General features: G+C 31.5%; 2 protein-coding genes across 31 annotated transcripts in view; both read right to left on the bottom strand.

Annotated features, from left to right (window-relative positions):
* The window catches only part of LOC145328167 (uncharacterized), a 43,620-nt gene extending 32,994 nt beyond the window's left edge, over positions 1 to 10,626 (bottom strand). Inside the window, exons 1-14 of the mRNA XM_080171755.1 lie at positions 10,562 to 10,626; positions 7,801 to 7,933; positions 7,151 to 7,176; positions 6,303 to 6,400; positions 5,236 to 5,322; positions 4,491 to 4,623; positions 3,939 to 4,079; positions 3,656 to 3,748; positions 3,076 to 3,218; positions 2,832 to 2,915; positions 2,421 to 2,478; positions 876 to 950; positions 650 to 740; positions 270 to 373 (exon numbers count right to left, since the gene is read on the bottom strand). Of these exons, the coding sequence (XP_080027881.1) occupies positions 270 to 373; positions 650 to 740; positions 876 to 950; positions 2,421 to 2,478; positions 2,832 to 2,915; positions 3,076 to 3,218; positions 3,656 to 3,748; positions 3,939 to 4,079; positions 4,491 to 4,623; positions 5,236 to 5,322; positions 6,303 to 6,400; positions 7,151 to 7,176; positions 7,801 to 7,933; positions 10,562 to 10,622 (1,327 nt within the window). The 5' untranslated portion in view covers positions 10,623 to 10,626. The remainder of the gene's footprint in view (positions 1 to 269; positions 374 to 649; positions 741 to 875; positions 951 to 2,420; positions 2,479 to 2,831; positions 2,916 to 3,075; positions 3,219 to 3,655; positions 3,749 to 3,938; positions 4,080 to 4,490; positions 4,624 to 5,235; positions 5,323 to 6,302; positions 6,401 to 7,150; positions 7,177 to 7,800; positions 7,934 to 10,561) is intronic.
* Positions 10,627 to 17,720: 7,094 nt separating this feature from the next.
* Positions 17,721 to 26,938, bottom strand: part of LOC145328163 (uncharacterized) — a 33,415-nt gene continuing 24,197 nt past the window's right edge. For 3 of the 30 annotated variants that reach the window (XM_080171745.1, XM_080171750.1, XM_080171749.1), the window contains exons 21-27: positions 26,674 to 26,768; positions 26,290 to 26,334; positions 25,845 to 25,954; positions 21,097 to 21,229; positions 20,365 to 20,456; positions 19,878 to 19,970; positions 17,721 to 19,191 (exon numbers count right to left, since the gene is read on the bottom strand). In XM_080171745.1, coding sequence (XP_080027871.1) covers positions 19,179 to 19,191; positions 19,878 to 19,970; positions 20,365 to 20,456; positions 21,097 to 21,229; positions 25,845 to 25,954; positions 26,290 to 26,334; positions 26,674 to 26,768 — 581 coding nt within the window. In that variant the 3' untranslated portion in view covers positions 17,721 to 19,178. Of the gene's footprint in view, positions 19,192 to 19,877; positions 19,971 to 20,364; positions 20,457 to 21,096; positions 21,230 to 25,844; positions 25,955 to 26,289; positions 26,335 to 26,673; positions 26,769 to 26,830; positions 26,923 to 26,938 lie in introns of those variants that run through there. The other 27 variants (XR_013882368.1, XR_013882379.1, XR_013882370.1 and 24 more) reach the window with 24 other exon arrangements.

Genomic DNA, 26,938 nt, shown 5'->3' with positions numbered 1-26,938 from the left:
TACATGAGTTGATCATGAGAAAAAAATTAATCATATTTTATTTAAAATGGAAAGTATCCATGTGGATATAATTCTATATTTATTAAATGCATATCTTATGAGAATGATATTTAAGATAAAACTTTTTAACATTTTTTCCTAATATGATCTTTATATCAATATGTACATATACCTATATACTTCAATTCTAAAGTTAATCTTAACATTTATTATATCTAAAAGTTGATAGAATATTGGAATTTGAGCAGGAGTGTCTTTTTCCAACTTACCAGAACATGGCATGCTCTCACAACTTTCTTCTTCCTCTTCTAGTCCATAGACAGAACAATCATATCCAATACCTTCAGGTTTTGGACTATCACAAGTTCTATACCTATAAAAAAGCCCTTTCAAACTCTATATGAATGCCAGTGTATTTCCTGCAGGCTTCCTGTGTTAAATATTTGTTCCAGGCTGAAATTTATTAAGTAAAACTCATTCAAATAATAGCTCAAATTATTTCTGTGACTTTGAATACTTTTTAAAAAACTTTAATCAATATTATAAAAAAACTATAACATATCATGACCTCAACAAAAGTGGTTTTTCTATTTAGTATCAAAAAGCCAATATGATATTTAAAATTTGTTTTCAATTTTTGAAATTTTACCTTTTTCTTTTACCAGCACCACAGAAGCTAGTGCATTCTCCCCATTCTCCCCACTCTGAATAGTTTCCATGAACTGTCCATGGCTCATAAACTGAAATTATAAAGGTAGGAAGTTAATATCTGCAAATAACTGTTTTAAAAATATCAATACTAATTAATTTCTTTTCTAAATTTTCTTTTAATTTATTTTTGTCCACATTTTAATGTAAAAATTTTTATAGTTTACCCCATGTTCTGAATTTAGAAACTGAACGACCAGCTAATGTTCCAAAACATACAAAGTCAATCCGGTTCATAGCAACTAGGAAGTAAAGTTTTTCATAATAAAGGCTGAGGGGCCATATCTATTTGGGGCACTATCAATGTGAGCTCTTCTAACCCACCTTAACCTACTGAACAATAAAAAAAAATGTTGTCTAAATTCTTTGTATATAAGGGGAAGGCAAAAATTCCAAACTGTTTTCATCAAACTAGTAAACAACAAAGTGTGGGGGGTTGAAAGAAGATTGGCCCACAAAGATCTATATAATTCTATGGAGTTCTACATAACAATACCATTGATACCATTGATATGCTTTTGTAGGTAACCACGGGATTGAACCCACACGGGATTGAACCCAACGGGATTGAACCCACGGAATTGAACCCACACGGGATTGAACCCAACGGGATTGAACCCAACGGGATTGAACCCACACGGGATTGAACCCACGGAATTGAACCCATGGAATTGAACCCGCACAGGATTGAACCCAATGGAATTGAACCCACAAAGGTGTAGGTTTCCCCCAATTTTTTTTCTTCAATTTTTTGGGGGGTTTAAGTCTCCTCTTCCAATTTTTTTTTCTTAAATTTTTGGGTGGTGTAAGTCTTCCCCCAAATTATTTATTTTTTCTTTTTTAATTTTTTGGGGGTTGTAAGTCTCCCCCTCCATTTTTTTGTTCAATTTTTTGGCGGGTTTAAGTCTCTGCACCCAATTTTTTTTTTTTTGGGGGGGGGTGTAAGTCTCCCCCTCCAAATTTTTTATTTTTTTTCAATTTTTTGAGGGGTTTAAACTCCCCTCCCAAATTATTTTTTTCTTGATTTTTTGGGGGTTGAGAAAAAAAAATTTGGTGGGGGAGGCTCTCAACCCCCAAAAATTTAAGAAAAAAAATTGGAAGAGGAGACTTAAACCCCCAAAAAAATTGAAGAAAAAAATTGGGGGAAACCTACACCTTTTTGGGTTCAATCCCGTGCGGGTTCAATTCCGTGGGTTCAATCCCGTGGGTTCAATCCCGTGTGGGTTCAATCCCGTTGGGTTCAATCCCATTGGGTTCAATCCCGTGCGGGTTCAATTCCGTGGGTTCAATCCCGTTGGGTTCAATCCCGTTTGGGTTCAATCCCGATGGAACCGCTTTTGTATAATATAAATATGATATGCTTTCTGTAGTAGAAATCTAAAATCCCTATGATAAAGTAACAGGATGTTTGTTTGTCTGTACCGAAGGATCTCGCTAACCGCTTTCTTCTTAACAGGGTAGCTTTTCATAGGTCCCGGGAAGGTTTATAACTATTTTGAGGGAGAGTACCACCACCCTCCCCAGAGAAATCGATAAAAAAACGCCGCCCTGCGGACATTTTTGCAATTAACTAAAAACATAACTAACACCATCTATCTGCAAAAAAAATATATTTGGTAAATAGCTGATTTTAAAATAGATTGAAAAGAAACAATTTTACATGTCCCTAGAGGCCTCTAGTGGCGTAGCCGCTAGTAATATAATAAACTTACGCGTGGCAAACAGAAATTCAATAATTGGTGTAGGGTTGTTATCTCTACCAACCTCAACCTATACATACATTATATGAAGCTATTTTATTACCTGTATTATAATTGAATTAACAAGATTTTTTTATGCAAATTTGAAATTTAGAAGAAATGTGAACACACCATTATCTTTCCCTTTGAAGGGAGCATTAGTGGTTTTTAAAAAATTGATACTCATATTTCCTGTCGTCTAAGTTTTCCTGCGAATGTGTGAAAATTTCGAATTTTTCTTTGAACCCCGTGCACCGACTTGGAAATATAATTAATTTTTATTTTCAAGTCCTTGCCCGTGGTAAGTCTGGTTGATTAATAAAAAAAACGTTGGTATTAAACAATTGTTTTCACTTGTAGCTGTTGTGATAACATTAAAATTACCTGTACTTTACTTTCTATCTTATATGTCCTTATCCAAAATTTTCTTACATCAGTCCCCCAATCACGTAAAAGATTGTTAACAACCTGATGCGAGAAAAGTTTATAAATTATAATTCAAAAAAATAAGTTTATTAAAAAAACATATTTGAATAACTACTTTATTATAAGTAACAAGCTTAAACACTTTTACTTGGAAAATTTCCATACATTCAATATTATTTATTTCATATTATTAAATGATTACCGTAGAATTTTTAACAAGACCACATCTAATCATTGATATCAAATTATATTCAAACAAAATCTCTATATGGTCCCCGCATGTTGCAGTGATACTAGGTTCAGGACCAGCTGACAGCTTCATGTTGAATCCATTGCCAGATTGAACTGAAATATTATTCAAATTATTGGGAAACAAAAAACGTGCTCATGTGCCTCAACTTTATGTACAACTTTCCATTATGCCATATTTAGCCAATTACTAGTCAAATGGAGAATAGTCACTTTTGTGGCAACGCCCTTAAGGGGCGATTCGTCGTATTTTTAAAATGGCTTTTAGAGGTAATTTTAGGTTAGGTTGAATTATATTAGGTTAGGTGATTGATCCACAGGATTAGACAATTAGCCCTGCAGGGTTAGAGCCCCCCCCCAGTGCTAGAAATAGGAGAAAAGAAGTGAAAAATACGAAGAATCGCCTTTTAAGGTGCGTTGTCACTATACCCGTCAATTGTAGCTTAAAATTAAATGTTAGATAAGTTTCATAATTTAAAATGACAAACCAATCCCTAAATTTATTTAAGGTATAGTTAGACTATACAAAATACCATCAAAGTAAAAAATTCTGTAGAGCCCGGTCATATCATGAATAGTTGGTTCTGCCATCTGTTCAGGAGGACCTCCAGTTTCAAAATCACCCACTGAAACAGCAGAATTAAAAGTTGTGTTAGGACAGAGCACTAGGATAGTTGGATTTATATTTTACTAGCTGAATTACTGTTATGTGTACTTCATTTTATAATTCTTATTTTTGAGAATAAATAAGGACTAAATTTTTTAAAAAAATATTTATTTTCTTTATTTTTAGGTAATTAAAAAAAGTGTGCTTACTTTGGCTGAAACCTGGGTTCATGATGGAAAAATTAAATGGCATGCAGTAGTCATCAGAATTAAATTGTATAAACATATTTCCTTGTTGAATATAAGTGAACATGTCTCCCTTTGTATAATCATATCCATTATAAGCATATCCTGTAAAAAGATATTAATTGTATATTATTATTTCAATGTGTAAAAAAGGGAAATGTAAGAATTTTGCTATTTATTTACTACTAGCAGATACTTGAGGAGGGGGGAGTTGAAATCAATAGCCCATTTTTTTATTTTAGATTTAAAAAGAAAAAGTAGAAAAAAACCAATGTCTGGGGGGTATTTTTTTTTTTTTGGGGGGGGGGGTCGACCACCCAAAATCCCCATCTTTTATTTTAGTTTTTAATAAATAATAAGATTGTTTTTTTTGGAGGGTTATAGTTATAAACCTTCCCAGGACCCACAAGAAGCTACCCTGTAAAGGAGAACCATATCGATTCAGCGGTTAGCGAGATCCTTTCGTACAACCAGGCAAACAAACAACCTGTTACTTTATTTTAGGAATTTTTTCACCTGTTGGTTCAAAGTAATTTATAGCCGCATAATCTTTTCCTTTCTCCAATACTGTGAGAATAACAGTATCTGTGAACACTGTTTCACCACCAGGTATAGGGGAAGACATGGGCAAAACATCTTTGCAGTTTGACTAAAGGTTTTTAGCTTTTGTATTGAATATTATTTTGGATTGGTAGACAATTTTATATTGAATTAACATTAAGGTTAACTCAGAGTGTAATATTCCCATGAGAATAGTTGAGAATTTGAGTTGAATTTCTACATAAGATTTTATTCCTGTGTTACAAGCTATAATGTTGTTTTATGAATTTATGTTATGAATTATATATTAAATAAATTTTCTACAAAGAATTTATAACTATAACTTTTACTTTAACTCAGTAACATTTGTGTTTTCAGAAGATTTAAAAATTATTGGAACAAAAAAGTTTGGGTATAGTCCCTTTCGTGACCTCTTAAGGGACGTTTCTTTGTATATGCACAATACCTTTTCTCATATTTCTAGCCCCTGTGGTGGGCTCTAACACTGCGGGGCCAATTGCCTAACCCTGCGGGGCAATCACATAAACTAATATGACCTAACCTAACCTAGCCTAAAAATATCCCATCAAATTCCATTGTGAAAATATGACGAAACACCCCTTAAGAAGCGTTGTCACGAAAGGGACTATATCCATAAGTTTAATTAATATTAAAATAACTGTTATCTTACATAATAGAAGTGTTAAAACATAAAACTTACTATAGTACTAGAATCTTCACTAATGAGCCTTTCTATCACTTTGTCCCCAATTGTAACTTCAACTTTTGTTGTCATAGCATTTAGATACTGAAAAGGTCAATTATCAGTTTAGTTTTCAAATGATATTAATACTTCATATAAAGAGAAGAAAAGTCCTCCAACATTTTTATAATAATATATTTAAAGCTGTAAGCTACGGATTTTTAGAAAATAAAGTACAAACTCCTCCAATTGCAAGTTGGGAGTTAGGCAAAAGGCCTCTTAAGGGGCGTTTAGTCTTATTTCACAGCAGCTTTAGTTATGTTATTTTAGGGTAGGTGATTGCCCCGTAGGGCTAGGGAATTGGTCCTTAGGGGCTAGATAGGAGAAACTCTAATGTGAAAATACGACGAAACGCCCCTTAAGAGGTGTTGCCACATAAGGGAATATACCAGAAAGAAGTAACACAGATAGGAGGAATCAACAATTTCCACCATGCACATTGCACAATTATAAAATATCAATGGATCATTGCATAAATAGAGTTTTCCCAGACTAGAAATATATTGCCTGATTCCACCAATAGGAGAATACTAACAAACAAGAGATATCATTGGTTTAATTTGTGTACACATTTTGTTATGCAAGGGCATAATTTTTACATTTCGTTCGTATTATGAGTCAGATATAAATTATTTTAGGATTAAGCTTTCTTTTGTAAATTAATTCATGTAATTAATTCTTCCCCCGTATAATGTGAAGCATATGACAAAACATATAATATGTTAGTTATTAAATTCTTCAATAAAGTTAGCTTTCTAAAAATTATAGTGTCGAATAAATTTGTCTCAAATTTTATCGCCAGTATCTAGTATACAACAAAATGTCTGTAAAAATTCTCTTTTTTATTTTGACGAAAAATTGGGTTCAGATGGACTATCTAGATATACTATGTCTATTATTGCATATTTAAAAAAGGTTTTCCTTAACCGACATATAATATTGCATTACTTTCTGATAGACAGGCTAACATGAACAACAAGTAAAGAATCTTTGCAGCTGAAAAAAAAAACTAAATAAAGACCTACCCAGTCATTGTGAGATTGTTTGATCACAAATCCATCAATGTATGCCATGCAACTCATTGTGTATGTCACAGTAGCTGGCAGGTCTGGGGACCCGTCACCTTAGGTAAGCAGAAACAAATGTAATATTGTAAAGGGGGACATTTTTTTCGCATATCTTGTTGAGATTAACCTTTTAGTCAAATGCTCTTATTAAGTCAAACTGTCTTTAATAAGAGCATTTTACTAAAAGGTTACACCCAGGGAAAAAGGAATGTGCTTCTAACAAACAATTCTTAGTGAAAAATTTCCACACAACCCCCTTCCCTTATTTGTTCCCCATATCCCTGTAGTTACATCAAAAAACAAGTTTTATACAAAATCTACCACAACAAAATATTAAATTTTTGACAATTTCAAAAGGAATTTATTGGCTGAAAACAGCATACGGAAAATACGCGAAAAAATGACTTGCTTTATAACAATGAAAAGAAACTAGGACAGTTACGTTCAATAGTTTTTAAATTAAGTTTTAAAGGATAAGTCATAGTTATAGCTGTATCTAGTAGTTTTAAAATTAGCTTTTACACTTTGGTAAAAAGCTAAACAATTCTGTAATACAACATTCTTTATTATTAAATGTAGAAAAACATGAAATCTTTGTATTTAAAATGTGCTCTACTTATATTGAACCTTAAACCACAATGCGTTTTTTTAAAGAAATAATCAAAACTTAATAGAGAAAGAGTAAGGATCACTTATAGAGTAACTCCAAATAGAAATGTGAATTTAAAATAAAATATTATTAAATTCAGGGAAAAAAAGAATTTAAACTTCTTAATTATTGCAAATAATTTACAACATTGACTTACTTGGATTTACCAGCCAATACAGGTTTCTATAAGCAAAATTTTGTTATAAATAATTAAATTTTATACAATTATATTAGTGCATTTCATTATAACCTCCCCTTCCCCTTCCTAAATTAACTATTTATTAGCATAAATTTGATTTTTATTTTACTAAATCCGCAAAAATTTAAGTAGAATATATTTTCACAAATCAAAACTTTATCCATGGACCTAAAGGGATAAGACAATGGCTGATAAATTGATTTACATCCTTAATGATAAAATGTCAAATTATCAATTTTTCAGATTACAATTAGTGGTTGAAAAAGTTTGATTCTAAACATAATGAAAAACACCATCCAAATTCAATAAATGTCCCCAAAGATTTAATACTAAAAACCACGACCTCTCTCGTTCCAAAATGCCCAAATCCAGGCTGTATTGTTTCTAATTTTACTATTGGTCGAATTAAAGAACTGTCCATGTAGCCTTTCTAGAAGCGCTGGGAAGTGTCATGTGTGACGTCATAAAAATAAGTCTAAATCCATCTTCTTTTTAGACGTTTCTTTACCATTTCTCCTCTCATCCCTTCTTTTTTAGACGCATTTTTTTGACGTCACACATGACACTTTCCAGCGCTTCTTCTTAGCAAAGCAATAAAAGATACTTACAGATGTCTTGGACTGCGATAGATATTCTCCTCGCAGTCATTTGTCATGATATTAGAAGGTCCCATGCTAGTGTTGTAGGGTGTCTCGGAGTATATGTTAGGAGCATCTCCGCATAGCCCAATGTAGGTGCCATCTAAAATTTTTAAAGTTATGATAAGGGATCTAAAGGGATAAGACAATGACTGATAAATTGATGTACATTGTACATCCCAAATGATGATACACAAAATTATTTCTTCTGAAGATTACATTTAGTGGTTAAAACGTTTGTACACTCAACTTCATTAACCAACCCAAAAAACTTCAAAAAAAGTACCCAAAATGGTAAAGTCACCGAATAAGAAAAGTTTATTTAAAGCTTTTGAGACTATTATAATAAACAGCCAAATGTCCCCTTATTCCTTAATTTTTAAAAAGTAAAGCTACATTATTTGGTGTAATCTGCCGGGATACCTTGTACCTCAAATAACCTAAACTGAAGTAAAACCCAAACACAAAAAAAAACTAATCCCCCTCCCTTTTTTCAATTTATCCTTATACTAAAGTAACAGGATGTTTGTTTGTGTGTCTGTGTGTCTGTACCGAAGGATCTCGATAACCGCTGAACCGATCGGGTTCTCCTTAACAGATTCTCATAGGTCCTGGGAAGGTTTATAACTATTTTTTTTTGGGGGGGGGGGGAACCACCACCCTCCCAAGAGAAATCACAATAAAATCGAAAAAAATGAAATATTCCTGCCGCATAGTGTCGCTAGCGTATGAATGTCTCTACGTAGCGTAGTGGCGCTGTGTAGAAACATGAATTTAACAGCTGATTGACCATAGACAAATTATTTCTCAAATTAGATATTTAAAATAAAAAAAAACATTTAAATGCCACTAGAGGCCTCTAGGGGCTTAGCCGCTAGTCCTTATAATAAAGTAACAGGGTGTTTTTTTTGTCTGTGAGTCTTTTGAGTATCGAAGGATCTCGCAAACTGCGGACATTTTTGCAATTATCTAATAACATAACTAACACCATCTAGCAATGAAAAAAATATTTTTGGTATATAGCTGATTTTAAAATAGATTGAAAAGAAACAATTTTACGTGTCACTAGAGGCCTCTAGGGGCGTATTTGCTAGTTTCAAATAAAGGAGGGGGGTTTATTGTGCTCGACTAAGATCATTTAGGTAAACTGACTATTTAGTTACCACTGAACTTTTGTTTTTTGTTTTTTATATGTTCGATCATGTATATAGCCATAACTCTGTGAAAAATGCTTACAAAACACAGATCTTTTCGACGTAAGATACTGAAATAGCTCATTTACAAGCCCAAGTAATCAGTTTATAAATATCTTTATATTTGATGGAAAATTATTGAAAATAGTAAAAATATGCAGATTTTGATGTAAGTTTTTATATGTATGATTACTATAAAATCATTGGAAAAATCCATTTTTTATACTTTTCTCATTTAATTAACATTTTGAAAAAAGGGATTTATACATTAATTATCATATAAAATAATATTAGTAAAAAAAAAAAAAATAAAAAAAAAAAAATTAAACAAAAATATATTTAAGAAAGATTACTTGGGCTTGTAAATAAGCTGTTTTAGTATCTTAGGTCGAAAAAGATCTGATGTGTAAGCATTTTTCACAGAGTTATCACTATATACATGATCGAACTTACAGACTTTATATTTATTTTCATAAAAATACAAATATCAAGTCTTTTACTTTTGCCATTAACATTTTTTTAATTAGTAAAAATGTTTTAATGGCTTTCATCATAAACAGGACATGTGTACTTTTATTTTTATTATTTTAATATCCATATATCAAATATAATGAAATAAGGATGACAACATCCATAAAAGCTAAGCTCTGAGACGGTTGGACAAACGAACATTAACACTTGTATAGTGTCAGAACTGAATAATCAGAATATAAATTAATAAGAGACAAAGCAAAATTGTGAGTAAATTTGTTGAAAAACTTCTTAATACAGGACAATGTTTATGGACATACTTACATTTTAGGACTTGCTTATAGAGTTGCTTTGCTTATGATATTGTACTTTGTTGTCCCAGGAATCAGTATACCAAAAATCAGAACAATCGGATAATTAGATCACATAATAATTTGTTGTTAAAAAGTAAAAAATCAACATGTTTAAAATGGAGGGACGGACATTCTGGTAATGATTATAGAGTTGCTACGCTTTCTAAATCGTACTACTACAGGAATCACCATGCAAAGTTTGAAATCGATAGGACAATTCTAATATGCCTAAATTAAAAAAAAAATAAAAGCTATCTATCTCGGACGGACGTACGGACGGACCGACCCTAATTTTAGAAAAGCTTCGCTTTTATAAACAACGTAAAAACCGTATGATAATTCCTGTAGCAGTTAGGTACATATTATTTAGAAAGCGTAGCAATTATATAATAATCAACAGAAAGTCCGATGGTGAATTTAAAGATTAAAAACATAAAAACTTTTTAGATAATAATAATTCTAAGGGCAAAACGGTGCATTGTTATAAGCGAAGCATCTCTAAAAAGTCTCTAGAATGTAAGTAAGGTCTAAAACAATATCCTTCATTGAATCAGATTTTGCAACAAATTTACATACAAATTTGTTTAAGCTAATACCTTAATATTCTCACACTCTAAAACTATTAGTGTTCTTTGCTTTTATGGGTGTTGTTGGATGGATATTGCTTAGTAAATATTCTAATAATTTTTGCATTTATTAAAACTTTTTGTATACCTGATTTTGTGGTAAAAAGACAAATATAGATTAAAATTAGTAATAATCTCATCTTTCTCATTGTCCAAGCTGAAAATAGAATAAAAGAGGGGATTGAAGAATGTAGACTCAGAGAGTAATTCAAGGTTCAGGAGCAATTATTGACAGAACAGAAAAATACAATTTTATGTCGGGGCTCGGCAGCCGCGTGTAAGCCTAAGTGAAATTATTATATTATGAATTAAAAATTTAGCTGAATGTGTAAACCTGTTCCTAAACAGACAATCCATCTTTACTGATTTTTTTTATGTACGCAATCGAAATTAAATTTTAGGCTGAGGCGCAGCTGCCGATTGTTGTTTGATATATAGCCTCTAAAAACGGATATAATGATGCACATTATAAAAAAAATAAAACCATCCATTCAAAACTATTACAATGGTATCAGATACCAGTCTATCAACAATTTCCCAAGAGAAATTAACTATAGAAAAAATTATCCATCTTAAAAATAATTGATTTTGGCTTTTCTTAGCTTTTTAAAACTAAACTTGATCGTTTTCCCTCATTAACTACAGCGCACCTAGAGGCCTTTATTGGCCTAGCCACTGAACCGATTGGGTTCTTTATTTTAGAGTAGCTTCTATGAATTCTTTGGATGGTTTCAGGCTATCTAATTGTAAAATATAAATCTTTCGGTCGTCTTAGTCGATTTTTTTGTCCAACCCTTCCCTAGATGCAAGGGGCTATGCCACTAGTTTTTAACAAACTATTAATGATTAACTTTTAACTGTCCTAATGGAAGTATGGGTGAAACTGATTAATATATGAAATTTTAATTTGATGGGTATTGGATCAATTTAGTACTAAGCAGTAACCATTGCTAAATTCCTTAATTATTTATAAATATACAACAAGGATAACTAGTGATTTTTATAGTTTTTATTTTCATTTTCTATTTATTTAATACATGTGATTTGAAAAAAGATTTTTATTAAGACTTTGTAATAATTTTAGATAGTCTTTTAAATTTTTAAAAAAATTTCTTGTAACAGTTAGAATAGTTTAGAAAGTGTAGCAACATGTTGATTTTTAAAACTTTTAAATAAAAAAAACTTATATGATGTAATTATCCTATTTATCTGATTCCTAGAACAAAAAAGTACAAAGTTCTAAACAAAGCATCTTAATGACCAAAATCTGAATATGTTATTTAACAGTATCCTGTAAGAAAGCAATCTTTAAATAAATTTACACACAATTTTGTCTATACTTAAAAATTTATATTATGCTACAAGTGATAATGTTCGTTTGTCCTACCGTCTGATTTTAAGCCTTTGCTTTTATGGATGTTTTCATCATTGCTTGCCAAAATCTCCTTCTCTACAGACTAACAAATTCAAAAAAAATTCTCTAAAACTGATCTTTATAAAGTGTTTGATTGATAGAATAGCTTTCCTCCTCCAAATATTAAACCAATGATTGGGTCAAAGTTAAGGTTGAGTTTTAAACATTTAATTAATAATTTATATATCAGAGGTGTGCACAAATGGGGGTTGGAGGAAATCCATATCTATAATACAATCCAAAGTAGAACGATGTCTGTCTGTCAGTCTAAAGGGATAGATCTCGCTAACCTCTGAATGAACCAATTAGGTTGTGCTTCACTGGGACTAAAACTTATGGTTCTGTGGTGGTTTTTAGCTATTTTTGGGGGAGGACAACTGTCTTCCAAAAAATAAATATAGGGGGGGGGGATCAGCTAGTATTTTCTATAATTGGTGATGTACATAACATTAAATCTGAGATATATGAATAAAATCATCCGTTTGAATCAAAACTCTATTGAAATCCTCATATTAAATTTGGCTTAGTATATAAAAAATTCCTTCATGCCTCCAATGTTTGTCATTTAAAGACATCATCTCCGATTTGCTAGCTGCTTTAACACAAAGTGACCTTTTTAGCATAGATACCCTGGCCTCCCTCTTATTTTGAAATAAATTGAAAATAATAGGTTTCCTATGCATACCCCTTCAGTGAGCCTAATCCCTGCGGGGCTACCCGGTGCCCCATATGACTTAACTTTACCTAAAGTAATAACAAACGAAACACCCCCCTCCTTATTTTAAGTTTGTTCCAAAAATATGAGGAAGGGAGTATCAGTTCTCAACTAGCTGCCTTGTGTGAAAACGTCTTTTGCTTCTATGAATGCAGACAACCTTGTTAAAATATACCTTGTTAAAAATAAAAAGTGTATAAAACAACAAAATGAACAAAAACTGACAGCTAGAGGACTTTCTAATTACCAATTATTAAAACTATGTAGGTAGGTTGGTATAAGCATGTATTTTATTCTAGATTTTGTTAGCAAATCTACTCTTTAATCTACTGTTCCATATTTCCCTCTTTAATGAGTCAGACTTTAATAAATAATTATTGATTATACTCAATCTTCTGAAATAATTGTCGTTCGGACTATTTTTTCAATATTTAATTATAATAAATAATTTTGTTTCGTTTGTCCCTTAGTTTAAGAGCTTCCCTGTTATGGATGTTGTCATCCTTGTTTATCAATCATTTGTTTAATATTAATTGCTTTAGTTAATTATTCTGAATAAAATACTGATAGGTATTTAATTAGTATATTCTTAACTTGATTAATTATGTAATTTAATGAATTTACCACTTTTATTTTTAAAAACTTAGCGTTTTTTAAATTTTATGGCTTGTACATCCGTCCGTCCGGTTAGCTCTTCATGCATGTTAGAATAAGTCTACTGATTGTAAAATATTAGATGATGATTAACAATTAGGTACGATTTAAAAAGCGTAGTCAATCTAAAATCGTTACCAGAAAGTCAAACGTCATTTATAATATAGGGTATAGTCCCTTTCGTGTCTACTACTAATACTCAGGGAGGAAGAGAGGGGACAATGGATCTAAAATTCATATTTCTGACAGTCTTTGGTTACCAGAACACATGCAACTTTTATTATTTTGGCAAATTTCAAAGACTTTGGGTACCAGCGCAAAGAATGCCGCTAAAACAATTATTCCCAAAGCAGACAACTCTTACTGAACTAACCAATACAAATACTAGCAGACTATTGGGGAAAAAATTCAAAACAAGTTAATTTTGGTTTTAAACAAAATAGTTTTCTTCTAGGAATGGGTGGGATAAACCAGAAAAATTCTACTGTGATACTTCTGTAACTATCCATTCTAATCAACACTTGTCAAATATGAAAACAACCCCCAATTATGGTAGTGTTTTATAAGAAACTGCCAGTTCTAAAGTAATACCATTTATGATAAATTACAGGAAAATAAGACAGGATAACCTAAAGTTCAATATTTTTCTTTCAGTGCACATTGGGGCATATCAGCCAAAAAGGGGATTTAATATTTAGAGCCCGAATTTTGTGTTCAAAATGTCAAATTAGAATGTTTGAGGTCAGGGAATGCATTTCTTAACTTATCAGAGCAATACAAAAAATTTTCAGTAGCGCAGCTACTCTATCACTAGCTTTTTGGGCCCTTTAAAGTGTATCTATGTCAATTGTAGTCCGATTTTAGTGTTCAAAGCGTCAAACTAGGGGTTGTTGGGGCCTGGGAATTCATTTCGGTAGAAGGGGAGGGGATGATGTAAAGGGGTGGATGGGAAATCCTTATTGTAGTCAGCTACAAGTTTGTTCAGTGATGATAAATCCATTATAAATGTAGGCATGATTGACATCAATTTTTATAAACTAATATCTATATTTATAATGAAATTATGATTCTTGTTTACTGTTTGTGTATATTAAACCTTAACGGTTAGGGGGAGGGGGTCATTTCCCCCCCCCTCCTCCCCTCCGTTTTTTCTATCATATTTTCTGTGTGTGAAAGATAGAGGGCCATAAATGAGTGACTTCTTAACTATGGCTATGCCACATAACTGAGAGTTGGAATTTTTTGAATATCTCCAGCCTGGCGGGCACTGCATGCCAGCAAACCTGACAGGTTCATCCAGATAAAAAGCAAAACATTTTTTCTGACTTTAACAAAGCCTTTTATCTTACTAAAATATCATCTAGTAGTAAACCCTTATGTAAAATATAGGTATTCAAGTCAATTTTAGGTTCCAGGTATGATCTTGAAGGTCCTAATCCACCAGGTCTCTAGAAATCTTGAAAAGCCTCCTGTGACCGCAATTTTTGACTTAGAGACTTCAAATTTTAAATTTAAGCTTTTCTTGTATGTCTACATAACGTATTAAAATTTCCTAAAGATCCGCCGCTGTTTTCCCGCCACCCGCCGACTGCGGCGTTTGGCAGCTGCCAAGTACAGCTGCGGCCGCCAAAATTTATGTTTTCAGATTTATAATATAAAATTTACATAAAGATAAACATTTTCTGAAAAAATTGTATTTGTAGCTTCAAAAAAAAAAAAATAACAGCTATTTGAAATTTTTAAGTAAAAAAAGGACCTAAAAACAAAGGTTGTTGAATAAAAGAGCGAAGTAAGCGAAAATTGACTTTGAATCACTTATAGTCGGAAATTCATTATCAATCAGGGGACCTGCAAAAAGAACCCCCTCCCCCCGACTGATAAATGTGCGACAAGGGGCCCAACTGTTAAGGGTTAATTAACAAACAGGGATCTAAGGGACAAAACAATGACCGATTAATATATGTATCATTGTATATTGTATATACCTAGTAACCTACATAATATTGATACATCAAATTATATTACGAAATTGATTTCTGTAGATGACAATTAGTGATTAAAATATTTCAACACTCTACTTAATGAACCAAGCAATAAAAAATCAATAAAACTTCCTAAAGTTTTTAGGCCAAAAAATATAAAAATTTTATTTTAAAACTTTGGGGACTAGTGTAATAAACAGTCCAATGTCCCCTCCCTTCCTGAATAAAACTGCAGATTTTAAAATGAAGACAAAGTAATTACATAATTTAAAAACAAAGCATTACCAATAGACAGACACATAACACTACTTGCTAATTCCAATTTCTATTAATTATAAGAACACCACGTTATTTGGATATTAACTTAACCTTTGGGACATTTGGCTGTTTATAACACTAGTCGCCAAAGATTTACAGTTGTGTGTTAAAATGTTTTGACTACTAATTTTTATCTACACAAGCAGTAATTTTGTGTTTTATAATTGGGAATGTACATCAATTATATTGACCTTTGTCTTATCCCTTTATATCATTGATAATGGTAATAACCCTTAGAAACAATTATTTAGTAACATTAAAACTTCGAACATAAAGAGGTGTTGATTTAGGCTTAGACCCTCCCCACCATTTAGTGCAATAGAACTTACAAATATTTATTATTATCATTAGTTCAAAGTCTGAATAAATAAAGTCTGTCACAATCAGATATCTATCCATCTATATAGTGTGGTAAATTGCAAAATCCATCTATCTATTCATTTACATATCAATCTATCTATCCATCTATTTATCCATCTATCAATCCATCTATCTATCTATCTATCCATCTATCCATCATCGAACTATCTATCTATCTCAACCTCTAAGGAAAACAATAAGGATGATACAATTCATAAGTAACGAAGCACAAAAAATCTACTGTGATAAATTGCGAATATGGACAATTAAAGAGCAAATGCTTAAATTTAGTAGTAAATTACATACTGAATAGCTTTTATAGTGTTTCCAATTTATTTGAACACTCTAAAATAATAGACATAATATACGTGGATATTATAACTGGGTAAATTTTGTTGTCAATTTAGGTTGCTAATTTAGTCCTCATTTATTGGTCAGTTCTTACGTCCAGTATAAGGGGAGGGGATATTGTTATATTAGCATGCTGGAAAGACCATTTCATTTTAGTTGGAGAAAATATGGTGCAACATGCAAGTAATTATATATCCCTTTTTAAGATTCTAATTTCGGGTTCTTACAATATTGACAGTAAGAATTATCTAAGAAATTAGCGCAGCAATATCAAACTTGAAAAAACCCATATACTTTAGAGGTAAAATAAAGCAGGGATTTAATGAAATAAAACAACTATGTTCTTAAATTTTGACTTTGAAAGCGCCTTTAACAGCATTTTCTTACAAAGTTTTTGTGCACCCACCTTCAGAAAACAGGCTAAAAACCCCTATGGGGGCGCGGGGGGGTAAATGAAACCAGTACTGGCGATTATAATATGTCTTTTGGTAATCAAATATCGCTTTTTTAGCCGGTGGCACCCGGTGAAAACATGTTTCCTGATACTGTCTACTTAAATGTTGATTTTAAAACAAACAAAAATAAACTAAAATCTTGACTTCAACTAGAATTATTTAGGACTAATTTCTTCAATTTGTGTTTTTTTCTTTTATACTGTCAAAATATATGTAATGCGTGACTCATCAAAAGTTATTTTGTCTAATTACGTTAATTCTAAGAGATTTTATAATACTTTTAAAATTGTTGGTGAAACACAAAAAGTATGCCTTTTTCTGTAAGAAATTTTTTGCATTTCTTGACTTCCATGCATTAGAATGCTTACTTGAAAAGCGTATTTTTACGATTCCTTTGAAATCTGTTGTACATTGGGTATGATAATACTCATAGAATGTTTAAAACTTGATTTGGGGGTGGTGAATTGATGCCCCTTGTTGCCCCTATGTGCAGTGTTTAATAATTTCGTATTATACAAATCTAATAAAAATTGCTATATCTAATTTTTTGGAATTTTCCAGATACATCTGGTTTTGAAGACATTGAGTAAGAACTCTTAAATTGAATTAATTGCCCATTATCCCCTCCCTTACTCCCTGAGTAGTAGTAGTAAGGGAGTAACTACTACTAGTTTTTGATAGGTTATTTTAGGTTAGGTTATAATGGGTTAGGTGATTGCACCGCAGTTAATACTGTAGTTTTTAAAGGATGGTTAAAGCTCTTGTTAAATTTTTAATTGAGGCTGTTACAAATACAAAAATTGGACCCTAGTTGAAAATATATTTGATCCTCAAAATTAAGATAAAATTTACCATATTTCAACACTTTTTGTTTGCTTTTTGGTCTAATTTTTATCTCTAACAAGTATTTAACTACAGTCTGAAAACAGTGAGATCCTTCAGTACAGACAGACAGACATCCTGTTACTTTTATACAAGAATTAATTATGTAAAACATGGACAAAAAAACACTTTTTATTTCACAATATCGATTTCATATATAATATAATATAAACTTTTATTAATTCTTGTCAATTATTTCATTTCAGTTACACTTCATAATAATAACAGTGCAATGTTCAATATATAAACAGAAAGTATAAAAATTCATTAAAAATCATGTTCTAGTCAATATGGCGTAAAAATAAGCATTTGCTTCGGTGTAAATTTTATTTTAAGTCTTTGGAAAGCTCATAAAAGTGTATTTGATTTTGTTTATTTAAGTTTGCAGTTTGCTAATAATATTAATTTCAATTACGGTCGTATTAGAGGTGTCAATCCGAATCCGAAAATCCACAATCCGCACAATTTTTCCGAACCAGAATCTAAACTCTAAAATAATATTTGGGGGGCAAATGGAGAGGTCGTTAATTTTACGACAGCTGAAAAACACGTATATGTTACGTGATTTTTTTCAGAATTAATTTCGTTGTAGGTATAAGCTGGCTAATTTAGATTATTTCCAAATACCTGGTAAAATTTAATACCTTTTTTTATTTATTTTAAAGAATCCGCAATCGGCAGATTATTCCGTTTTTTTGGCGGATTTTTGTAAGAATCCAAATCCTACCCAACTATTCGGCGGATTGACACCTCTAGGTTTGAATGATTATGCCAAAATACATCAATATTCAATAGGTACACAATAAGCGACACATATAAATTTCATAATATTCGTGCATATTTATCGGTACACCGACAAACGTCCTACTGCGACAAACGTCTTAATGCGACAAACCTCCTAAACGACAAACGTCCTAATGCGACATCTCTAAGTAAAACCTCCTAATCTTTTTTAAAGATTAAATCTTCCAAATTTGATTTGAAAATGTTCTAAAATAAGAGAAATATATTTTTTTAATTAAAAATAATAAAGGTCTATTTTTGTAATGCACTGTTGCATCGGGTTCGAAACCATTCCGTTTGATAGCCAACACAGATTTTGCGAGAACTGTCGGACAGATTTTTAAAATTTAGCCAATGGTTAAAGTTATTCAAAAAATAAATTTTTAGTTAAAAAATATTTCACTGTGTTTTATCGCCATTTTGAATTTTATATTGTTGAATATTTTTACAATTAGAGGATTTTGTCCTTAAATTTGGAAGATTTTTTTATTTCATAATTCTTGAAAAATTTTAGGACGTTTTACTAAATAGATGTCGCATTAGGAGGTTTGTCCCTTTAGGAGGTTTGTCACATTAGGAGGTTTGTCACATTAGGATGTTTGTCGCATTATGATGTTTCGGACGTTTGTCGCAGTAGGAGGTTTGTCGGTGTACCTATTTATCAGATTAATAAACATTTTTTCAATGTTTCCTTCAAGTTTCTTGATAATTGATGGGAGACCATTTTAGGTGAACTAGCATTTTATTATAATTGTTTATTTTATTTTGTTTTATGGCATCTTTTTCTTTCTTCAGTAATTGTTCCTGTAATAGAAAAAAATGTGCTTTAGGTCTAATTCTATGTACAAATATATCCTAATACTAAAGTAAAAGGATGTTTGTCTGTCTGTTTATCTGTGTGTCTGTACCGAAGGAACTCGCTAACCGCTGAACCGATCGGGTTCTTCTTAACAGGGTATATTTTCATAGGTCCTGGGAAGGTTTTTAACTATTTTGGGGGAGGGTGCCACCATGTCACTCTCCCAAGAGAAATCACAAAAAATCGAAATTTTTTTGCGTTTTTTGATTTTAGAAAGAGAGTTCAACGCAAATATAAACGTCAAACGCAATATAGACATATTTAAATGTAAAAAAAAACATTTAAAGTGCCACTAGAGCCCTCTAGGGGGCGTAGCCGCTAGTATATAATAAAATAGGGCCCTGAAAAATCACAGACGGAAGGACAGAAAATGTACATTATATAATAGCTTCACTTTAAAAAATCTGTGTAAGCATGCAGAATTCTTAAGGGATAAGACAATGGCCGATTATTTGATGTACATGCCCAATGATGACACACAAAATTACTCCTTCTATTAATTAAAATGGTGGACACTCAAATTAAAGACACAAATAATTAAAACGTTAAGAAAATCAAATGTTATCATAAAACTTTGGGGACTTGTGTAATAAACAGCCAAATAACCCCTCCCTCCCTAGTATGCATGTACCTGAATGCAGGTGGATTAAGCTCCTCTGTTTCCTCTTTATTTTCTCCTTCTGGATCCGGAAGGGCGACAAATCCTCTCGCCTCTTCAGGCAACCTTAAATGTAAACATGAATTGGAGCTTTACTATTAAGTGCCTGTTGTATAATGAATCCACCCCGCCCCACCCCCCCTTTTTGGAAAATAATGAAGGGTGGGAGTTTTCCTATAGCTTACCCTTTTCGGTGTCTTTACTCCCCCCTCCCATTATTCTTAAAATATATCAAAATTAGGAGAGCGGTTTCAGTACTCAACAAGAAGAAGAGTAAATACACCCATGAACTTTAAAAGAAAATTATTTAATTTACAAAAACTTCTATATTAAGTGTATCAAAACCGTATGAACATTTTATTATTTGAGTATTACTGTCAAAGATGGCAATAACAAAGAATTTCTTATAATGTTAGGGGCAGTATGTTTGAGATTTTTTGGATGCAAGCTAAGAACCTACTTGGATGGATCCTCCATGATAGAAGTTTTCGCGCACAATTTTGCCAGCTTTCTGAAGGCATCCTTTCTCAACTGCTGCAGGGACATGCGCTCCTGAAAAAAATAGATAGATATGTATTGCATCATATTAAAGACAGCTATCCGCGGGTATTAAAATGAATAGTTTTGTTGGCCCGAAGGGCCGAAGGCTAAGGCTAATAAAACTGATATTAATTTTACGATTTATTTCTAATATTCGTGAAAAATTGTCTGTAATTTACTATACATAATTTTTAGAATTGCTGAGAAGCGGTTTTACTCAAGAGAATATTAATTGGTTTCGTAGCCATACTGGAAAACATTTTCTTGTATTCATTCGAAATCGCTTAATATCCGATGGATTAGAACCAGTTCTCATCAATACGAAAAAGTTATTTCTAGTATCGTATTATATCCATTTTTTTACGAATATAAAAATTATAAGATTAAAACCATTTTTTTAGCCCGTGCTTTCGGCATTTCGGGGCTAACAAGCTGGTTTTAATCTTATAATTGTATATTTTATATCCGCGGAAAGCTGTTTTTAAAACGATGTTCAGGGAGGGAGAGGACATATGGCTGTTATTATGCTAACCAAAATTTATAACCACCTTAACTTATTCGTTGACTCAAAAACTTTGAGTACTTTTACTGAATTTTGATTTGTTTGTTTCAATTTAGTGGTGCCTTAGCTTTTCAAGCAATAATTGTTTACCTGTAACCATTCTAGGCTGGTTCTCTCCATCTCTCTGGGACTAATGTTGCTGACTTCCTGGGCAAATGAATGGACAAAATGGCCCATAATAGAGGTAAACACCCAGTATCTCCAATCTTCTTGGGTTCTATGCCTGCAACATATAATAGTGGTAAGTAAAGGTCAAAAGTAAAGGGACAATGCACTGTTTATTACGAGTTTTCTTATTTGTTGGCTTAACTACTTTGGGGACTTTTATGAATTTTGATTGGTTGGTTTATAAAGTTGAGTGTCCAAACGTTTCAAACACCAATTGTAATCTAAAGAAGGAGTAATTTTGTGTATTATCATTAGGGATGTACGTTAATTTATTTGCCATTGTCTTATCCTTTTGATACCTGAAAACCTTACTTGATAAAAACTTCAGAATAGACTATCACAATGTATTAAAGTGCATAAACAAATAATTCTGTTAAGCAACAAGAAATTAAGTAATAATAGGGCGATTAGTACATTTTGAGTCTTTTTTTTAGAATGTAAAAATATACTTTAAATACTATGTTTTTAGATAATGTTTATTATCCATTTAAAAAAATAGTTCTTTTTATAAAACTTTTTTAACAGTTTCTGATGAAAGAAAGTACATCATTTTAGACATTGACCCAATATCTTAAAGGGAATAAGTTTTAAAATTACACATTTGTACAAAAAAGCACAATATATTGGAAGTCAACAAAGAATAAAATGTTATTTTACCTTAGTAAAAATTACACTTTAAATGTTTTAATACAATGAATTAGGCTCTGTTGTAATGCATTGTATTTTGCCATGAAATAACTTTCAAAACATTCTAATAGTTCATTCAATAATATTGGCTGATACTTCTATAACTCAAGTTAAAATGTTGGTTATTAAATTTAGACATAATTTGTAAAAAACGTGAAATTTTATACGTTATAAATTTATTTTCAAAAAACTCAATAAACCAATATTCATATCAATTATTAGTTATTATATCTATTAACCAAGTTATTAAGTGGAGTAGGTTAAACCCATAAAACATTTTTAAAATACAAAATACATATAATTTTAATCCCAACTTCCTCCACAAATACAGCCATACCCAAACGCTTTATGTGATAGAGAGAGAGGGGTTTCTCCCCTGAAAAAAAACTAATATTCAATGTACTGATTTTCGAAACAGATTATACCTAATAAACATTAAGAAATAACAAATGGAGTCGTTTTATTCTGCTTATTTTCCGTAAAAGTGTGCAATGAGTATAAGACTTTACAACAGGAATAGAATGCTAAACTTTGGCATGGAGGTTGCTCCTATGGGCCACCGTTATTTTTTCTCACAAATATACGTTGTAACCTATTACAGCAAATGTCAGGCCAAATTTTTAGGTAAAAATTAAATTGTCCTTGAATATAATGATTTCACTCAATAGATAACCAATATCCAATACCTAACCATTGATTACATTATTCTTTTTTAGTTCATTATTGGTAAATTTGAACACCTTCTAAAACTTTGGGTAGAGTTATGAAGAAGTTTCAGTTATAAAAATAAATTAATTAACATTTTAGAAAAAAGATTAAAAGCCATTTTTAAACAAATAAGTTTAAAGCCAGTGTTGATAAATATTACATACCAAACAACAAAAACGCAAAATTATAGATTTTTTAAAATAAAAATGTAAATCAATTTTGACACATCCATAGATATGGTACCTAGTCAACCAAACACGTGCAGTAGTCCAATAGTTATAAAACTCTTATCCTTTAACATACGTTATAGCAAGCCTGAAATTTCCACAGTAATCCTTTAGCAGTCTTGTAAATAAGCCAAAACACATATTTTCAACAATGAACAAGCTAAAACTGCTTGTAGTAACAATATCAGTTGTAATGTTCATTATACAATTGAGAATAGCTACAATGAACCTGATCTCGCCTCCTACAGTGGATTCAAGTAAAGAAATCAATATAACAGAAATAAGTTTACCACTCATCACTGTTTGCCTTACGGATCAGACAAACTTCACAAGACTTGAGGATTTAGGTTATGAGGGTGATTTGGTTAGGTTCTACAAGGGAAGAACGAGCTCGAAAATATCCTCTAACACATCTTGGGGAAAACATATCAACATGTCATTTAGTGAAATGTTAAATCAAGTCTATGATGTAAAGGAACTACATAAGATTAGATTCTCGATAAAAGGTGGCTATGACTATAGGTATGTGTTTTTACCTAGCTTTGGATTTTGTAAAGAGTTTGTAGAATATGATCCAACCAAGGATATTTTAATTTACTTCAAACCATCACATGAGTTGACAAAAATGAGAATTGTTATCACAAATAGAGATCGCCGAAGCCATTACTCTCCAGATATTCTATCTCACTTGGGAAATTCTATCAATATTGGACTGGATGAACATCATTATATTGATGTAGATGTCAAAATCAGACATACAAGACCTTTTGAGGAAACAAAATCAAATAATTATGAAAACTGCGTGGCAGAAAAAATTAAGTCAGAAATTGAAAATAAACTTGGATGCAATCCTCCATGGTTATCTCTGAATGATCAATGCAACAGCACTTATGAAGATATTTTTCTTCAGAAAGTACCAAATTTTGGTAAAGAATATATTGAGAAACTATTGACATTTGAGAATAATGAAATTGAAAGAGATTGTATGGATGAAGATAGTGTAAAAACTATTCTACAAGTAAACTCAAGAGTGTTTCCAGGAAAGTTCATTTCAAAAATTTCTAATGGCAGAGCTTACATCAGGTTTAATCAAAAAGTTGCTGTAAAAGAACGGGTTTATAACTACAGCTTCTTTCAATATATCATAGATGTTGGCAGCTCCTTGGGTCTTTGGCTAGGCCTATCAATGCTTGGAATATATGATATCTTTACAGTTGGCTGGAACGTTATAAAAAACTTCAACTTCAAAAATACATATTTTAATTAATTCATATAATCTTCGTGTAGTAGTTTTTATCCTATAAACTTTTTAAATGTTTAATAAATCTAAGTGTTTTTTTATATATACATTGTTAGTTATTAATATCATAGAAAATAATTTAACATCCTTTAATATAATTCTCAATCAACTAATCATATTAATGAAAAAATATTAAAATCTCTATTCAAAAGGTGAATTAGTTAACACGTTTTCATACTGCATAAAAGGTTAAGGCAGATAGATCTAAATATGGTACTAGGACAAACGTCAGAGCGACAAACGTCAGAGAGACAAACGTCAGACTGGACAAACGTCAGACTATACAAACATCAGAGTGGTACAAAGGTCAGACAAGTTTAGCTTTTTGTAAAAGTCTGACGTTTTTTATAAACCTTAAAAACTATGTTTGTATTCATGTTTTGGTGACTCATGGTGAGGGAAGTCAAGTATAAGATATTTTTGTTTACAGAACAGGATTTTAGAGGCTTAGATAGTGTTCATTTAGATTTGGTACTGCTTTAAACCTAGCTCTTGTATATGTAAAATAAGACTGTAAATGACTAAATCTTTTGTTATGTTTTATAGGACAAATAAAAGTGTGAATTTTTTATGTGAATTAAGTATGTATTAGGGTGTGTCAAAATCATTTTAAATTATAATACACAATTAGTCTTTTTCTTGGTTTGTTTTTTTACCCTAGATTTGGTACTGTTTTAAACCTTGCTCTTGCACATAAAAAATAACACTATAGTAAACAACTATACCTTATATTATAGCTCCGCCCCTTATCAGCAGGTGTTTTTACATTTGCTTTGTTGTTAGGCTTAGTTCAGAAATAAAGATAATCTAAATTTTCTCACATTTTCAAAAAATTAATCTCACAAAAAGGCCGAAATAGGGAGGAAATATTTGATCTTATAAAATCTTCTTTTCTCATATAAAACAAAAAATATTACAAAATTTTCCCCTGGCAATCATGAATCTTTTTATAATTGATTAATCATCAAAAACAATAAATACAAAACATAATTTTTAAAGTTTTTTTTTATAAAACGTCAGACTTTTACAAAAAGCTTAATTTGTCTGATCTTTGTACCACTCTGATGTTTGTATAGTCTGATGTTTGTCCAGTCTGACGTTTGTCTCTCTGACGTTTGTCGCTCTGACCTTTGTCTCTCTGACGTTTGTCGCTCTGACGTTTGTCCTAGTACCCTAAATATCTATCTTGCTAGTACTGGCAAAAAAGCTAAATAGATATGATCTCAACAAAAAATAGACTTAGTAATAGTTATATCTTGCATCGTATTATAAAAAGCTTTCCTCGGATATAAATGTACAATTACCAGATTAAAACCAGTTTATTATCCCGGCCCCGTAATGCCTAAAGCACAGGCTAAAAAAAAATTGATTTTAATATAATGATCGTACTTTTTTATGTTCGTAGAAAACTGGATTTAATACTAGAAAAAAAAATTTCGTATGAATGAGAATCAGTTCTATTCCACCGGATATTAATCGGTTTCGAATAAATACAAGAATTGTTATTTCTCGCATCGTATTATAAACAGCTTTCCGCGGATTTAGAATGTACAATTATAAGATTAAAACCAATTTTTTAGCCCCTAGGTGCCGAAGGCACGGGATAAAAACTGGTTTTAATCTTATGATTGTACATTTTTATATTCATAGAAAGCTGGATATAATACGATGCTAGACATAGTTTTTTCGTATGGATGAGAACCGGTTCCTATCCACCGGATTCGAATGAATACGAGAAAAGATATTACCTGACATGATCAGCAAACATGTCTGGGATAGATTTTCCCTTGTCCGAGAGAATCTTGTGTATGGACTGGGACCCATGCTCTGGTAACAATTCCTGGGCATCCTCGATTTCCTAACAGAAAAAAGTCAAGTGAGAAAAAAAAGATATCACAAGAAAATCTGGCGTGAGTTGAGCACTGATCTTATCATATGCAATTTACCTATACGATTTTCAGTCAAAAAAGCTCTGTTGTAAGAGTTTATAAAAAAAACAGGAATTTTTCATGATATTCATTCGCTAAAAAATTGAACTTTTTAGGGGCAATATCAAAAATACATTGCGTTGAATAAAAATAACAGGAGTACTTCTGTTATTATAATAACATAAATTCTCTGTCCTATCCAAGCTAGGCTTTGTATTTGGTTGCAAATTAAATTTTTTATACAGATTAGGTTTTTATGCTTTACCTTATTCAGATCTTCAACTCTTGCTTTCATAGCTTCAATATTTTCCTGAAAAAAAGGCATGAAAAATATAGAAAATTTGCAAAAGTTTTTAAATGAACTTAGATTAATTCACACTTATACGGTGCTTTCCAAAAATGGCTGGTTGATGAATTGAAAATAAGGGGGTGTAGTCTTTATTTATGCGGTGCAGAGCTTAACACCTGCAGTGGCTTCAGTTCCAATATAACGTAACCTCAAGTAATAAACAAATTTACCACCCGCCTTATTTTCAATCCATTTATTATAATATGATTGCGCTTCTCAAACTATAATATGAGTAAAATATTTTTTTAATTAAATTCTTATTGACTTTTTTCTGGTAGGATAAAAAATATGAATCTGAACCTGTAATGTATTGTTTTCTCTCATGAGGCTTCTAATATAGTCAGATCCTTCCACTAATAATCCTGCGTGGCTAACCTTCTCCTCATTAGGATTACCTATAATATAATATTAATAGAGTCAGATCCTTCCACTAATAATCCTGCGTGGCTCACCTTCTCCTCATTAGGATTACCTATAATATAATATTAATATAGTCAGATCCTTCCAATAATAATCCTGCATGGCTAACCTTCTCCTCATTAGGATTACCTATAATATAATATTA

This window comes from Acartia tonsa, chromosome 9, assembly GCF_053477335.1.
Source record: "Acartia tonsa isolate MP-2025a chromosome 9, ASM5347733v1, whole genome shotgun sequence".
In the NCBI taxonomy this organism is placed as follows: domain Eukaryota; kingdom Metazoa; phylum Arthropoda; class Copepoda; order Calanoida; family Acartiidae; genus Acartia; species Acartia tonsa.
This window is presented reverse-complemented; position numbering and strand designations above follow the sequence as displayed.